General features: G+C 44.8%; 2 protein-coding genes across 2 annotated transcripts; one reads left to right on the top strand and one right to left on the bottom strand.

The window, feature by feature from the left end:
* Positions 1-111: 111 nt before the first annotated feature.
* ZDHHC12 (zinc finger, DHHC-type containing 12) lies at positions 112-3,629 on the top strand (the record flags this gene model as incomplete). The annotated part of the gene is made up of 4 exons (XM_010138729.1): positions 112-336; positions 1,282-1,368; positions 2,618-2,784; positions 3,314-3,629. Coding segments are annotated over 4 exons (789 nt in total), but the record flags the coding sequence as incomplete, so codon positions are not given.
* Positions 3,630-6,312: 2,683 nt separating this feature from the next.
* On the bottom strand, positions 6,313-16,988 carry LOC104495724 (serine/threonine-protein kinase N2-like; the record flags this gene model as incomplete). The annotated part of the gene is made up of 14 exons (XM_010138728.1): positions 6,313-6,627; positions 7,475-7,555; positions 8,131-8,238; positions 8,475-8,617; positions 9,191-9,267; positions 9,810-9,872; positions 9,962-10,138; positions 10,497-10,588; positions 11,182-11,248; positions 12,714-12,790; positions 13,494-13,596; positions 14,650-14,836; positions 15,802-15,877; positions 16,845-16,988. Coding segments are annotated over 14 exons (1,608 nt in total), but the record flags the coding sequence as incomplete, so codon positions are not given.
* Between the last annotated feature and the right edge of the window lie 478 nt (positions 16,989-17,466).

The raw sequence follows: 17,466 nt of genomic DNA, 5'->3' as shown, positions 1-17,466 counted from the left end.
GATGGCCTGAGGGCAGAGCAGGGCTGCGGGCCGCTCGGGGCCCCATCCGTTGCCCGCTTCTCCCCGCCTCACCTCTCGCCGCCTGATTTCTCCCCGTCCCCCTTCCCGTAGGTGCGGGACCCCGTGGTTAAGGCTAGAGAGAAAAACGCTGAAGGTTTCACAGGGAACTCACGCTCTCTTTTTTGGGGGTACCTTTCAGATCTGCAGAAGCAAGCGGAGCGCAGGGAGCTGCTGCAGCCACTCCTCTTTGTCCTGCTGGTCTTGTGCTCTGTCCTGCTGTACTTGAAGGTGTCTCTCATGGATCCGGGTTTCGTTAAGTCTGAAGAAGAAGTGGAGGTATAGCATCACTTCATGAATGGAAGACAGTGGTGAGGTTATGAAATCTATAGGCTTTTCTTTCTTTCCCCCCGCTCTGCTAGGTAAGAACAGTGTGAAGCAGTTTCTGTTGTACTTGGCATAAAGGACACAGCCCGACCACTGGAGATCAGGCTGGGCAGTCTCCGATTCATGTTCGGGAACAGCATTCACAGGCTTTAAGCGTGTCTTACACCACACTCCTGTTGTAAGTGCTCTGTGCCATTAAGTCCTCTCTTGCCTCAGAGGCTGCAGTGCCCTGTAGAATATATATGTGACCTATTTTATGCTAACCACTGGTACGTGGTGCAAGTGCAAACAACCCAAATGGAACGGCAGGCGTGGAAGAAAGTGCTCTCAGCAGCTCTGGATTCGTTGCCCTCTCAGAGGACACGTACACAAACACGTTACAGCGAATGGAGACGCAGGTGCAGTAACTGGGGGAGAACCTGCTCCAGCTTCACTGCCCTGTGGACTGTGCAGGACAAAAGCATTATCAGTTTTAACTGTCCATCATTAGGGTAAATGTTGGCAGTGCTATGAGTAAGTAGCACTGCTTATACCGCAGAGACATCGTCACTGCTGGGAAGGGAAGTCTAACCTTGATTTATTTTGTTCTGAAGCGCACCACCGGGATCGGTGCAGTATCTTGTCCACAATTATTTCTGCTGCTGTGCAGATGTTCTGTTGATGCTTGCAGGAGCCTCTTCTGTCTCGATGTACCTTGACTGCAGTGGAATTTCATGCCACGGTATTTATATCGCAGCTTCTGTAGGAATTCTAAGGAATTATTTTAACTCTCCTCATGACAGAGATAGCCAGCGCGGCGTAACTGGTAGGTACAGGGATCCAGACAGCTCAGTCGTGCCAGGTGTGGTAACAGCTGAACACAAACCTCCGCAGTCACTCCCTTTCTCTTTTTTCTAGGCAGACAAGAGCGAAGAACAAAGCGTGGCGATACCCTATGTTCCAAGTCCTGTTCAGATGCGGCGCTGTGGTTACTGCCTGGTGAAGGTGGGCATCCGGAACACGCCAGAGAGGACGGGAGGGGCGACTCAGAAACTTACATTTTTTGGCACTACCTTTGCTCAGCTGCTGTCGCTGGAGTTTTTCTGCTCTGTTGTGGCTGCTCTCTGTTAGTGGTTTGGAGGCACAGCACATCTGATGAATTCTGTCACGGGGTCATCCTGTGGCTGAAAAACTCACAAAAAAAGTAAATGTAACTAGCAAATTGAACTCCGAGACAGTCCTGAATTGTGAATTCCAAACGAATGGCGTAGCTGAAGGTGTAGCAGTGATGGACAGTGGTGGTTCTCCAGGGCTGGAACAAGCCCCTGTTGCCTCATGGAAACAAGGATCTTCTTTTGCCATGGGAAAACTGTATTCCGCATTCTTGCTGCCATGTCAGTCAGACCTTACAGTCTTGTCAAAAAGGTTGTTTTGAAGATACCTTGATAGAGAGTCAGCAAAGTAGCTGAGCATGTCATGTAAGAGCTGCTGGTAGCTGTGAGCTTGTTTGGAGGCTAGAACTACAAAGCATTAGCCTGAGTTGTAAAAGATAGCATGAAAAAATTAGAGCAATTAAATTAGCTCTTACAACAGTTTGCCTAGAACCTAGAAGTGCCTGTTTTCAGAGCGATCCTTATCAGTTTAATTTGATCGAGCATTATCCCAGTGTCCGTAAATTCCTGAAGACTGAGTACGAGAGGAAAAGCCGGGAAAACATACATACGCTTCAGGGGACGAATGCTAGGAGGCACAGCTTTTCTCTGCCAGATCTGTTACCTCCTCTGTTCCGTGTACGTGAGCTGCGTTCCTCTGCAGGTGTCTTGTACTCACACAGAAGCAGAAACACTTCCCCACTCTGTGCAGTACCACAAGGACACTTTCTTCAGTAGCTGTGGTCCTAGTTTCTCACCTCAGCGATCTGCTCGTGCTTTCCTGCATAGAACAGTCTGGCTCTAGCTCCCTCCTCTGCCCACCGGACTTCCTATAGAGGGGAAGATAACAAAGAAAACGTATAGATAGGAGTGGCCTGGGAGGGTCATTTAATGCGAAGCTCCCTCATGCAGATGGGTACCAGGGGAATCCTGGTGGCCTTCAGTATCTCCGCAATGTGTGTTGTGCTGTCACCTGGGGATGGAGAGCTTTTGGGGCAGTACTGCTGTGGAGGGAGACGGGATTGCGTGGTGTTCCCTTCTGCCAAACAGGGAGTTGAACACAGGGGACTGTTGCTAGTGGGTTGTTTCTTTCTGTATTGCAGCAACCGATGCGAGCCAAGCACTGCCAGCTGTGCCAACACTGCGTACGGCGCTACGACCATCACTGCCCCTGGATCGAGAACTGTGTCGGCGAGAAGAATCACCGCCTCTTCATAGCCTACTTGAGTGTGCAGCTTGTCGTCCTGCTGTGGGGAGCTCACATTGCTTGGTAAGGGCTGGAGGCAGCACTTTGACTTCCGAAAAAGTTTTGGTGCTCTTTGAGCCCTGCTGAAGGGTTTATGTAGAACAAAGCAACGACTGGATTGGCTTTGCATCTTCACCCCCAATTTGTATCCGGAAGATCAGCTCTTCTGAACCCTCTCATCTGCTGAGGGACAACATAGCTGATCAGCAGCTGAGCAGAATTTGGTTTCGTTGTTCATCTTGGTTTTAAGCTTAAATTATCCAGTGCAAAAGCTAACTAATTTTGCTTCAGTTACTGTAATACAGCCTTTGTTTACAGTTCCAAGTACTGGGAACTCCAGCAGGGTTTCAGCTGTATGCCTGCTCAGGAGAGACAACTACAGAGGATTGTCTCTCAGCTGTCAGGGGAACCAGCGTCTTCTAAACTTCCCAGAATCTAAGTGTCAGAAGCTCACTAGTTATGAATCAAACTTAAATGTGCCCTCAGATCTGCTTGGCTTCTGTAACTAGTTCTACACCTGTAACCATGGGTTTATTTCCCTTTGAATTCAAAGGTCAGGCCTCTACTTCGAACAGTCCTGGGACTGGCTGCAGCACAATATTCTCCTGCTCATGTCCTTCCTCCTGCTAGCCATATTCACCACAGTTGTCCTGCTGCTGCTTATTTCACACCTCTATCTGATCTCGTGCAACACCACCACCTGGGAATTCATGTCACATCATCGCATCTCCTACTTGCGGCACTCCGAGCTGGAGAATCCCTTTGACCAAGGGGTAATCCTCAACCTCTGGAGATTCTTCTGTTCATGCCACCTCACTGCATGGGAGAAAATCTACTTCCACAGGACCAAGGAGCCCGTCTAGTCACAGCAGTCCGTACCTGGTAGAGTGCCCATGCAGCTGAGGGCTGTAGGCAAAGCTCGGCTAATGCAATTGCTGCTGCTGCCTTGCACGGAATGTTAGTACACCATGTACTATGCAACCTGGTCTGCAACCTGTTTGTCCTGCAAGTGACATTTCAAGGATAGTCAGGGTTATATTTTTTATATAGGAATAACACCGCTGAAGGTGAGACACGGGTTCTGGGGAGGCCAGCAGAGCTCATTTCTGGACCGAGCACAGGTATCTTTCTAAATTTACTTCCTTTCATTAACTGCATCCACATCTCTCCAGAAGAGACACAACAGTGTGAGCATCCATGTTCAGGCCTTTCCTGTAGCTTGTGAGGAGAGAACCAGTAGCAGAGGTGGGTACTTCTTGCCTAGCTCAAGTAACACTGTCGGTAACACCACTACCTCAATGTACTAGAACAACTTTAATAAGAACAGACAAAAGTTTCAATGTAGGAGGAAAGATTCTAGGTCCTGCTTGTTTGATTGTGATGAGGGGGTGCCGATAGCTTTCTAGGACAGCAGCAAGTCCACTCGTTTTCCATTTAGTGAAAGGTTGTACTTCCAGTTTCCATGAGGAGCTAAAGGGAAGTTTGGTATGACCAATTTTAGCCTTAAAATCAGAAAAGGCTATGTATGAATTTTAGTCCTGACCCTTTTCAGGTTTAAAAAAAAACCCAGCACCACCTCAGTTAAAATTATTTTGTGCCTTTGTTGTTTTAGCTCAGGAATTAACGCCAGCTCAAGAGCACATCTGGCAGGCTGGTAGGATGCGCTCAGGGTTTAAGGTTGGTGAGTACTCAGTTTAACACCAGCAGCAGGATCGCTTTTTTGACCAACTCCAGAGTTTATCATCTGTGTCCAGTCTGGTTTGTTCAGGATAGAAACTCCTACCAGAGGGATACGGGAAGACTAAGAATCGTTTTCATGTAACGATGGTAAACCACCCAGAAGGGATCCTGCCGCCTGTCTGTGTCGGTGGGGTGACTGCTGAGGCTTGGCTCACCTGCCACACAGCGATTTCTGGATCTTCAGATGGAGGTCAAATGAAATGCACTCAGCAGGTACTACAGCTCGAAACACAGCCGTTCAGCAATTCTTTTTAAAATGCACCAGGATGGTAATTTACATACTTTTTTTACTCTACTATAAAGTATAAATTAAAAGATTAATAAACATGCTTTTTTTGGTTCTTCATGCCTCTCTGAACCCAAGTTCGAGGTTTCACCTGTGCTAACAATCCACTGTCCTACTTACCACTTCACAGAGGCCTTGTCCTTCAGGAGTCACAAAACACACCGCAGGGGCCAACACCAAACCAAGCGTCGCTACTCAAACAAGGGTGAGAAAAATGTGCATCCTGCTGGAAATGGGCCGTTACGCTGCAAGGCAGAGCAGCGGGTTGGAAGGATATCTGTATGTGGGAGTTCTCAGCAGCAGTTGTACCCGGCTCTGAAAATAGGAAGTCTGGCTTCAGTGTGAATTATTTCTGGTTTGCACAAACATAGCTCTTACCTCTCGGACTTCTGAATCACGTAGACCGGCCTCGATTTAATAATGACTCACTAGCACCCGAACCTTATCTCCAGATAGATTACAATTGCGTTAGCTCACCTCCTCTCCTCCTCTGCTGAAGACAGAAAGGGTAATGGCTGTGTGGCCCTATTTGTCATCAGGGTGATGCTCCGCTTCCAGATATCCTTCCTTCTTTTTTTTCCTCACAAGCAAACATTATGAATTTAAGAGAAGAAAATGTACCTTCTTGAGTATAATTACAGAATCTGTTACCAGGCAAATGAAATCACCTTTAACTTACCGATTCTCCTATATTAACACTGTCATTATTTAGCTATCCCAGAAAAGGCACAGGATATACACACACTGATAAAATCCATGGAGAGACACCTTGACTGCTGTCCTCTGTATGGGACAGCTGTTGACACCATGCCGTGTGTGCACAGACCACTTGGCTGAGAAAGAAGGAAGGGAGGAAGAAAATATTGCTGTTGACATTTATTGGGGAAAAATAAACCCCTGCCTGTTGAGCAGAATATGGTTAGCCCTGATCGGAAACATTCAGCTAACAAAGAGGAGATGAAAAGCTGAAATTTCATTATAAGGAAAGGTATCTTTATTTCCAAGAAAAGTAGCATGTGCAAAGCTGTGGCTTTTTTATGTCATTAAAAACAATAGCTACGATTTAGCATCCTGAAAAGAGACTCCTTTTCCTTAAGGCAGATTGCTTGGCTCATTATCAAACCCAAACATCATTGTCTTTGTGTTAAAATCCATTCGTTCTCTGGCACGCACACGATTATGACTGGGAACAGGAATAAAATCATTACAAAGAGGGAATGCTGTGTATCTTTTCTAGAAAATCGGTGAGAAGTGGCCATTCTCCCTGCTACTACGCAACTTTTAAAAGCTCCTTTTCGCAAAGAGTAACCTGGCTTGCAGACAAGATTTGGTTTCATTAAATTAAGTCTAGCTTAAATTCCAAGTTTCCACCTGTATTCGATGGCAGCAGAAGATAGATCCAGTCAAACATTAATTACTCCTTAAAGATAATTGACATCTCCCATCCCTCCAACAAATGAGGCTGAAAAACCCACAGCAGGTTAACTCTGCTTGCAGGGCACACTCATCCTGAGGTCACTGGCACTACCAGTTCTACGAATTCTGCTGGCTTTTCCATGGCCCATGCTGGGTCCTCTCTACACTCTATCAAGGTGGTAACAATCTTCATGTTTCTGACAGCACAGAAATCAAACACCTACAAGGTGCCTGGAGACAAAGTCAAAGTCCTTGAAGACAGTCTGCTCCTTACGGGTTAGGAGAGCAGCCTCCTCTGGAGGAGTGAGGATTGGCTTCTGCGATGTAAACTCTTCATCAAAGTTGCTGGTGTCGGTCGGATCTCTTAAAGTGGGCACAAAAGGAGGCTTCAGGGTCCTGGCAAACAAGGCGTCCCAATCAATTCCCTGGGAGAGAACAGGCCAGACTGATATCAAGGTGAAATGTGAAAGTAAGGGAGGATTGCAGCCTCCCTTCCAGATCATTTGCAACGTGTCTTATTTCTACTAATTAGAAACAAGAGAACTGAAAAAAGGCCCAAGGCAAACAGGACAGTCGGAGTAGGACAGGTGGTACAGAGGTTCTGTACAGTCTGGGGCTGTTCTTCAGAATATCAAGAAAAAGCTACAGTCAAATGGTAGTTAGGTGGGGCAGAACTAAAGCGCAGCTGCAGCCAGGCGGACCTGCGGATCTCCCAGCAATTTCAATTTCTGCTGACATCCAAGTTCTTTTCTTACTCCAGGGCAAAGCCAGCCGGGAGCTACAAGGCTAATACCTCTGGCAGATGGGTAATGACAAGGGGGAACGGTAACACCTTTGCCTGGAACAGACATACACCCCTGACCCAATGAAAATGTGTCTTTAACCTCAATTTCTCTTAGGATTTAGGTACATCCTGCAGGTGCCATCAGATAAACCGACTGGCAACCACTGTCATCACAGTCTTTGCCTGCTGCAGTTTGATTTAAAAAGTGGCGTCCACTGGCGGCTCCAAAGGGAGGTGTATCTGTACACAGAGGCAGCACGAGAAATACTGAACTGGCTCTGGAAGCTCACGGATCCCAGCAAACGCACTGGGAGGATGTTATTTCAAACATGGACTGAAATACATATTCCTCAACGCACCAATGAGGTGCAGCAGGAGCTACCACTGAGATCTCACTGATAACTAATGGAAACGTGCCTCAATGCCAACAGAAAGCAAATCACCCGGCTCAAACGCAGGCAATGAGGGGAGGATAAAGCGAGTCCTACCTTAAAAAAGGCCTGGATTTTAATCTCTTCTGCATCTCTTGCTCCTGCTCCCAGTCTACGCTCTGGGCACTTCCGAAGAAGCTGCAGGAAATACCAGTTCAAAATTAAACAATGGGAACAAGGATGGACAGAAATAACGTTCCAGAGAGAAAACCCAAGGAAAGGAGGTGGACTGACCCCTCAAGTGTTTTCTCATTCTCACTTTGCAGCAAGGTCAGACTCTGCTAGTAACAGCTCAGACCTAGTTCCTTGTAAACTCCTTGCCAAAACATCAGTAAGATTCCCGCTGTAAACTGCATGAAGCATCTCATCTTAAATTATGCGCCTGCGACTACTGGGTCACATTCAACAACTGAATCAAGCCACCTCCACTGAATGACTCTGACATTCCTGCCCTCGAATAAACACTTCTGCGTTTCAGATTTAGCAGCCACTGACCTCCGTAAGAGGCCTGCTTAGTCATCCTGAGGCAGAAGAACAGTATTTATGTAAACGGAAGGAGAGGAAAAATATCTGGAAATTTTGCTTGTTTCCTTAGGCTGTGTAGGCAGCTCCAGGTTACACACACGAATGGTATCCAGTCCTGATGGTCCCTTGGATCCACTTACACGGTAAAGCAAATTCCCCAGACTCCCAGAGACCCATCAGCCCATTACCTTACGGATTATAGAAAGTGCCTCAGATGAAAGGAATCGTGGGTACCGGACTTCATCGTTGACAATGCTGTCAAAGACTTCTTCCTCATCATCGCCAGGGAATGGTGCCTGCAATTGTGACGTTATTATTTAATCCACATAGCACCCATTCCTCACTATTAAATAGGGATGAGAATAGCAGGGTGTTGTATGGATTAATTAGTGTTTGGCAAGCACTGTGAATGAGAAAAACGTCACTGAAGTACCGGTAGTTGGCTACATTTGCAAAATTTTATCTCATGTGGTCGGGTACTACTGTCCCCCAAACTGCTTAGCAAGATCCCCTTAGCGAAAGGTGGCCTTACCTCACCAACAAGCATCTCATAAATGAGAACTCCCAAGCCCCACCAGTCCACTGCCCGGGTGTAGGAGATGTCCGTCAGGACTTCTGGAGCCAGGAATTCCGGGGTGCCACAGAAGGTGTTTGTGCGGTCTCCAAAACCTATTCCTGTAGGAAAAGAACACTTTTGTAAAATCCCACACACGTTACTATAATGGATCACATGCAGCCTCACCTTCTGAGAGCTGTCGGTTATCACTTGATATTCTAACATCATTAACTGGGCAAGATTCTCATCAATGCTTGTAAATGCCAATAAGGAAGTATGAAACCTGAGGCCTCTTACAACTCCAAATAACGCACAGACAATGCTTAAAGAAACAGCAAAGCCGAGGAAACTCCCTGCAGATTCCACTGCTCGTTTACTCCAGCACGCGCTTGGTAGTATCGTGTATTCTGGCTCCTTTGAACAAACAAGGACATTGTAAAGTCCTTCATAGGTTTCCTGAAGATTAAAGGACAAAGCTCTCTTTCCAAGTTCATCATGAACAGACAGGTGAGGTGTTTCTGTGGTTTGGTTTGTTGGGTTTTTTGGTTTTGTGAGGTTGGTCTTATTTTTAAGATGGGGATGAATACAAGTTACACACAACCACCTCAATACTTGTATTTGTGGACCCACTGCTAAAGCCCAGACCCTAAACTGGTCCTGATGGTTCGATTTCAGCTTCACCAGTCACTCACCTTCCTTACACAATCCAAAATCGGCAATCTTCACAAATCCTTCAGCGTCTAAAAGGAGATTATCCAATTTCAGGTCCCTGAAGGTAAAGGAGAGGAGAGAAAATGGTGGGTGAAACCTGAGGATTTCCATCCGATATCTTTTATTGCAAGAGGCAGAAGCTGGATGTTAATAAAGAGAATAAAATCTCAGTAAAGTCTGTATTTGGGTTAAATGATGTATTATTGGGAAGATTCCCCTTAATTTATCGGTATTTTCCTCTTAATTAAAGGCTCACAAAGTAGCTTGGAGCTGGATGGGGCTTATTCATCTGGAAAAGAGCATCCCACACACAACAGCGTGACTAATTACTTGCCTATCACAGTAAAAAAGAAAGCAGTGACTTAGAGGTGCCCCCCAGAATGTATTGACATGTCACAGAGGATTAATCACCTGCAGCATGGCAGATGAATAGCTTCTAGATGACTTTCTTTACTGTAAGCATGATGAACATGCTGATAGCGATGGGAAAAACAAAGACAGACAGAAAGATTAGAAAACCCAGCAAGACAGTGAGCTCTGGAGTTACAGGAAAAATAAACTTTCAAGCTGCTGAACTGTCTTGACTCTTCGCTGCATTACCTATAAATAATCTTCTTCTCATGCAAGAACTGGAGCCCCAAGATGACACAGGCTGTATAAAACCTGAAAGAGAGAAATAGTTATCAGGAAATATAAATGAGAATCAAGTTAAAAATTTGTAGTGCCTGGAAATTAGATTAATTCTAACTCACTGAGCCATATGCTCCGGAAAGACATCTTCATGTATGCGCATCATAAGATCACCACCCGGAGTATACTCCATCACAAAACAAGCATGATGAGGTGTCTGGAAACATGCAAACATGTTCACAAGGAATGGATGGTCAGAAGAATTGACCACTTCAAATATCCGCTTCTCACAGTTCAAGCTGCCAGGATTCAAAGAACAAAAACGTCAGTATTAAAACTTGTCAGAAAAGCCTTGTTTAAGAGAATGAAGAAGAAAATCTTTGTATCTTAAGTTAGAGAAATAAAATGAGGGCTAATAATTTATTTTAGATACTTCCAAACCTTGAGTTTTAGACTGTTCTTCCGGTGTTATTCCACTGGAAGCTAGAAAGCAGCACTGTTACAAGTTTCCTTATTCCTGATTTTAGTTACCCAAGTCTTAAGGTCACATTCAACCTCTGTAGTACCATACCCAGTACACATCACACCTACTAACATTTGATTACAGGTGCGTTAACGTACCCTCTGGCAACAGTGCCATCTCTAAACAAAGCTCACCTATCAATTTCATCTCTCCTAATAATATCCTTTTTCTTCAAGGCTTTGATAGCATACAGCTTCCCAGTGGCCTTGTATTGGGCCAGCAGTACCTGAAAGACAACAGAAAAGCTGTAAGTCAAACAAATCTGTTACTTCCTTATTGGATTACTTTGACTCCCATTGACACAAAGTATTTCCATCCACTCCAGAGAGCCGTTCTCAAAACCTAGCTCAAGCAACTCCAAAAATGGAGCACTTCTTTTCTGCTCCTTGTGGTGCAGCAGTCCAGAAGGATGTCAGGGCGTGTTATATTCTTTTCACAAACAGCAGCATCACAGCTGGCTCAGTGCTTTACAGGCACCTCAGAGCTCTCACAGCAAACAACTACGCACACAGTTTTTGGGAACGGAGCTACTCCACTAGTGATCACTATGATAATGAAAGGAATGGTAATGGTGTGCTTTATGAAATGACTTAGTGCTCCCAGGATGGTTTTCTCCAGGCTTTGAAGTTGCAATTCTTCAGGAGTTTTGACTGTTAACCACAGTTACCGGCTGCTCGTGTGGTTGGGCTGGGTTTGGTTTGTGTATCTGCATTGCAACAAACCTCTTCTGTACTGCAGCGTTTCTATTCAGACCCTGAGGCCCATCTTCACAACCACAGTGTACAGCCCTCCTCCACACTGTGTACATTTCTATACTACCTTCCCAAAGTGGCCACGTCCCAGCATAGCAATGCAGTGAAAATCCTCAAGCTGAACTGTCCTTTTCCTGCAGACAAACAAAGAAGAATTGCTGATACAATACCCAAAAGGTGCACAAACAGGTAACAAAGGAGTGTGTATTTGTACAGTTTGTACAGAAGCTCTGTATAGCAGAAGGGAAAGCAAACAGCTGTGTCAACTGCTCCTCACCCAAGCTGAAATCCTGCAAACTTAGGCTTGCTGCTGCTGTTCTGCCACTGAAGAAAGGGGCAGGTAACCACAAGGTGAGGAAACCGCTCTCAGTGGCAGCAGTCTGACTTCCATCTGTGCTGGCAACAGGAGCGACAATTCTGACTCTCCAAGGCTTGCTCTCTCTGTTACTTCCCATAACAGGATTAGTTCCCCTCCAACCCCATCCTTGAAATGGGAAAATCCAATTTCACCTACACTCCCTTCAGCAGGCTCGACAGCAATTGCATTAATCAGATATGAACCTGTATATCGAGTGCTAGTAGGACAAGGGCATAAGGAGAAGTTCTCAAACAGGAATTCGAAATGAAACATGGTGAGACAACAGACATAAGATGTTGCTGGAAAAAGAGTAGCTGAATAAAAGAGATGCTATAGGACATTATGTCAGCCACAAGGTGTTACCAAGGAAACTCGGGCTGCAGAATTGCTTGGAAAGAATTAAAAAAAAACAACCAACAACCCACATCCTAAACGCTTAGTCCAGAATCATCTTTAAAAGGCAGCAGATACTCCATACTCCTCCAGCAAGTGAAACAGAGTGCTGAGTATCCACCCATGAAGGACTCAGTTGCCTCCTCAGCCTTCTCAGAGAGAAGGTAGGTAGATGCGTGACTATCCTGACTACATGGCTTTGAAGATGGGAACCCTCAAAAGTGATGATGAAATGATGAACGTAAATCTATGATCTGAACTGAAAGACCAGTTTAGATACATTTTACTAATTGTGCTTTTTCGGTCGGTATCTGTTCAACAATAGTACATTTTTTTTAATCGTCCTGGTTTGGGTATACTTACTGCCCTTGTTACATACAACTTGCGTATATATAACTGCCATAAACTATGAGCAACTTACTGTTTCATGCCTTCCCGTGTAATGAAAGACGGTGTATCTTGCATACCAACAGAAACAGAAGAGTGCGATAGATGCCAAGTGTTTCTGAAATGTATTTCGTAGAATGCAGACATGTCTGAAAAGGCTACACCATAAAACTTCAAACACAAGGAAGCATTTGAAGAGAGTTAAGTGACTTTACCTTCTACCGAAGTCACCTATCATCGCATTGGAGTGCACAGTCTACCAGTCGGCTGAGACGCAGCAGACATCTGGACAAGTAAAGTTCAGAGCAGACTTTTCACAGTATTGACTACACTCTGCTCTGAGTCTGCTGCTGAGAACCCGAAGTGTACCTTGAGCAGAATTTCAGACTGCACGCTCAAAAATTTCAGCTCAGTGCCTCTTTAATCTGTGACCCAAGACAGCTCATGCTCTCCATAGTTACCTTGGAGATGCCAGGACTGGAAATTCTGTTATAGCAGAGCTGCAAGACTTCTCCTCAACATGCAGCCTCTTCAGACACTAGGAACAGGAAGAAAATTGCAGTGTGTCATCCTCTGGAATCACCACGTCAGACCTGAACACCCACGTCCAAATTTTCTCCTTTGTCATGATCCAGCACAACCACAGACAAGCACTTGCTGTCGGTCATCACCTCTGCTAGGAGGGAAGCAGCAGGAAAACAGATTGTCTATGGTCACACAAAGCTATTCCCATGTACAACATTTTTGGATAGGGTCAAGACCTGTAGAGTAAATGCTTTTATAAGTCTAGGATAAAACATTTCTTTTCTAGAAGAAAAAGGCATCTCATGTCCCAGAAAGAGTCACAATGATCAAAGAATGCAGTTTCTTCTGCCACCAAAGCCAAATGGGAAACAGTAAGGTGCAGTAGAACACAGGTTGTTAACCATTATACTCAAAACTGTTTTCCTGCTCCTTCCTGTCAGGAAAGTAGAGCTCTTCTTGATTTTGCCAAGATTCTTTAATGACAATTTCAGCAGGTCCTAAAAGCCTGCTGACCCTCCCTCCCTGCAACACTTTTGAGAAGACTCCACGCCAAAATAGTTCACTGGATTCCGAATCCCTGGAGATCAGTCAGCTAATGAGGCGGCGCCTGCCTGAAGCACAGTTAATTTCTCCAATAATACACAAACAAGAAGAACCAGGCCTTGAAAGAATCCCAACCAAGAAAGAAAAGTCTCCCTATTAGCCCAGGTGATTACCGGAGAATCTGCAGGAGATTCTTTGGAGTTGGCCATCAGAAAGAGGCGTGGAGGCTTGGGTGGTGCTTCCTCAGCAAAAGTGAGCTTAGCCACAGGGAAGACACTGCATTTGTAAGACAGAATTGGAGGAGATTGCCTCAGGGCAGAAGACTGTACACACACACCTTCCCATCCCCTTTGCTACGCGAGCAAAGCTCAGTTCAGTCCTATACAGTGGACAACGGGACTCCCGACTCACACCACATGTCTGTGAAGTAACAACAAGACATACGTTCTCCTAAACGACTGAAAAGAAAACGAGCTGGTGATGGTTCGACTCGCATTCCAACAGCACCTCTCTGACACTGCAGGGGTGTGTAGAAACACGTCACTACGAACAAGAATTTAAAGGAAGTCTTACTAAAAAGATTTTAATAGCAACACAGTAACTGACTTCATTTTTTTTTCTTTTCCAGCTCTAGTGAATCAGTGGGAACAGTCTCTTTTAGAGAATGACTAATTCTCTAAAATTAATTCCAACAATTTTTCAAAATCAATTTCAGAATTTTTTTTGAGAGTTTTCTTCTACAGCATATTTCAAAGCTTAGCTATGAACCTTCCGAGTGCTACATTACACTAACGGTTAAAGTGGGGTACGTGTAACCTCATGAATTTTTACCATAAGAATCACACCATGACCCTGCACAGAGTTAATTACTATCCTGGTGGAGATGCTTAATGAGTCTCTTAAATTTACAGCACAGAAACAGTACACTTTTTTGTGTATATAAAGTAACTTCCAAAAATCTGGTTTTGTTGATTTTTGGTTTGTTTGTTTTAAACCACAGTGTTTACTTATCTGCAGGCATAAAAGTGGAGATATCTTACTGCAGAGGAAAAGAAATCTGAAGTTCCCCTGGCTCTGACTTGTTGGGACATCAGTTCTGGAAATTGGTGCAGCTGCTAACAATAAATCAGGTAGCCACAGCATACAGAACACCCCACTATCACCTCACTGAAACCGCATCATTTCAGGCAGCACTGGTTTTTCTTAAAATTCTGAATCAAGTCCCACAGATAAGTTCTTCTCATCAGTATCTTCCTTCAGAACAGAATTGTAAGATCTACCCTATCCCATTCCAGAGCGTCATCCAGCCACACTCAGAACAGGACTTACCTGCTCGGTTTGGACACTGGATCAACATGACTTTGCGGGGGAACTGGAGAGAAGTCTGTGTGAACGGGATCGTGAAGCGGGGGACTCAGAGTGCTTATGGAACTACACGGAGGAAGGAAACTCATCATCAGGCGACCCCAGGCAGCTACGTTTATGTTCATTTGAGGAGCTCGGAGAAACTCCTTCCCTGGAGGAGTCAGAGTCAAAACACCAGTGAGATTACAACACACAAATTACAACCTCACGTACCGTTGAATCACCATGTTCACCCAAACACCCGTGGCTTTCTCAGAAAGGCAGCCCACCCTAGGCAGAATGGGCTTTTTTCAAAGGGAAGAAAGTTTAGTAACGACGACAATGGAACAGATCCACTATTTCACTGAAGTTCAGCCCCATATATTATCGTAACAATCCTCAAGTAGAAATTGCATAAACCATTAAAATATTATTTTATATTAAGTCAGGTTTTCTTCTGTTTCAATGGTGCGTTTTAACCGTGCAGCCTGTTAACAGAAAGTTTCTGAAAATGTCTTAGAAGGAGTGTGACATTTGGGATGTTTTAATGAATTTTACTACTTCCTGAAGAATATAAATATAAACCCTCATTTATCCCCACTGCCAGGAGTTCTCAGTACGTAAAGTCTTACCTTACTCAGCTCCACAAGGAAGAATTACAGACAAAAAAGGAAGTATGGAAGTTATTCCAGTCCCTAAACTATTAACCTGAGCTGCCAGCTCTGATGACTTGACAGACTCTCAGTAGCCTGTTTGCGCTACAGTCTGCTATAACTCAGAGTTTTCCAGAAAACCTTCCAATATCTGCTCACCAGTAACAGCACTGCTGGCTAGATTAGTACAGCTTGGGCCCTGCATCTTGCTAAGAAGTCTGTGAAATAACTAGTAATTGTATCTTCCTAATAACGTTAATTGTGGATAGAAACACAACAACATCACGTTCCACACCATGCTGCAGCCAGGCTGCCTGCGCTTCTTGTGACTGAACAAACCTTCTCATTCTAATAAAGGCCGCCTACTTACACACAGTAATTAATGAGCACTTTAATTAGTCTCACAAATACAATGGGGTGGGAGTGCAAACCCCTGCCCTCACCTACACACCCTCAATAGTGAGCAGCCAGTCCTGCAGCTCACCTTTCTGTTTGGGGAAAATGCGCTTCTGTCGCTGCAGGTTTGGCTTTCTCTGAATGACGGGGTTACAGAACATCACCTGTCAGAGAGGCAAAGGCGATTTGTCAGGATTCTTCACTTACATTGTCAACACAAACTTTCACACGTGGCTGCTCTCTCATCCAATTCTCCATTCGTATCTACTTGCTAAGTGAGGAGTCACTCCCAGAGACTCTGGATTCCTATTCTAGCTTCACCCCCTAAACACCCGTTACTTCAGCTGGGGTTTTACATGTTGGAATCTTCTGATACCTGAAATGCAGAAAGCCTGCAGAATTAAGACCAATTCATAGCCCAAACAAAACTGATCTAATCTGTAAAGCCACACGTAAAGAACACAGCCATCTGTAGGGTAAACAGAGTAGTAGTCTGTGGCACAGAAATGAAAAACAAAAAACTAAAAAACAGTCCCCACAAAACAAAACCACAGAAAACGAGCCAGCAGGGAGCGGAGGCAAATTCTGGTACATGAGGTGAAGATCCTGCTTTTGGAAAGATAACCACAGGAACTTTCATCACTACACAAAGGAGAAAGTACTGCGGCTTTTAAGGGATTATCTGGATGATCTCTTCATTGATGGTACTTCAAACTATTATTAGACTCAGAAGATGATAAAATAAGCATACCCAGAGGGAGTTTAGATCTCCGATTTGACAGTCTCTGTGATTCAGTTCTGACCAATAGGCCGTATGTTTAATTAAAGTGTCACCAATGACTCATAATGAAAGCAAATAAAAACCAACAGATTTCACCGCACACACACGTATAATTACAGCGGAGCAGCTGAAGAGTCACTCCGGGCTATGGCCTGTGTGTACATCTATTATATCATGCTGCTCCTTATTCTTATATGCGATATAGATGAAAAAAGATTTCAGGTGTCATTCTACCCTTCTAGATTATTGCTCCTTCCATTCCTTGTATCCTGCGTTGGACAACTGCTTTCAGGGCAGGCACCCTGAACAGACAGAGATCTCTGGAAAAGAAACAAAGCTTACATTTATACCTCTGCAAAAAGCATTCCTTGGGGTTCGAGTGCGAGGCACATCCCGTGACGTTCGTTATCAAGGAAGTCATCCAAACGTAAAAACTTCACTGCACATAGTTCTCTCCAGTCTCTCCAATAAACTGCAATTTCTAGCTCACGAGACTGGTGGGATGGGTGAGTGGTGGGGGAGGAAAGAAAAAAGCAGAAGAGTTACATACTGCCCCGTGCTCCGGAAATGGCACCCACATGCTGTTGTACAGAAAATCAGTAAACTACACTGTGCACATGAGGAGCTTCTTTAAACCTTCTGTCCCCTGCTTTATCCGATGTTTTCAGATCTTCTTAGCTTCAGGTCCTCTTTGAGGTGGCTGTCTTGGCTCCCCATTTCAGGAACCCCTGAGAGAGCCACTTTGCTGGTAAGATGAAATAAAACTGCTCACATAGCAAGAGAAGGACAACAGATGCTGTTCCGGCTGAATCTGCCAGAGATGCACTGCCTTCAGGGGAAGGCGAAAATAACTGGCACGTAAAAGGACACAGGGACAGCAGCAGTTCTGAGCTGAATGAAGTGGAATAGCAGCTACATGAGCAAATCAGGTAAGGTGAAATGGAATAATAAATATAATATAATAAAATTAAT

This window comes from Buceros rhinoceros, unplaced genomic scaffold (assembly GCF_000710305.1).
Source record: "Buceros rhinoceros silvestris isolate BGI_N320 unplaced genomic scaffold, ASM71030v1 scaffold46796, whole genome shotgun sequence".
NCBI classification, from domain to species: domain Eukaryota; kingdom Metazoa; phylum Chordata; class Aves; order Bucerotiformes; family Bucerotidae; genus Buceros; species Buceros rhinoceros.
The sequence above is the reverse complement of the archived record's forward strand: the minus strand, read 5'-3'. Positions and strand labels throughout refer to the sequence as shown.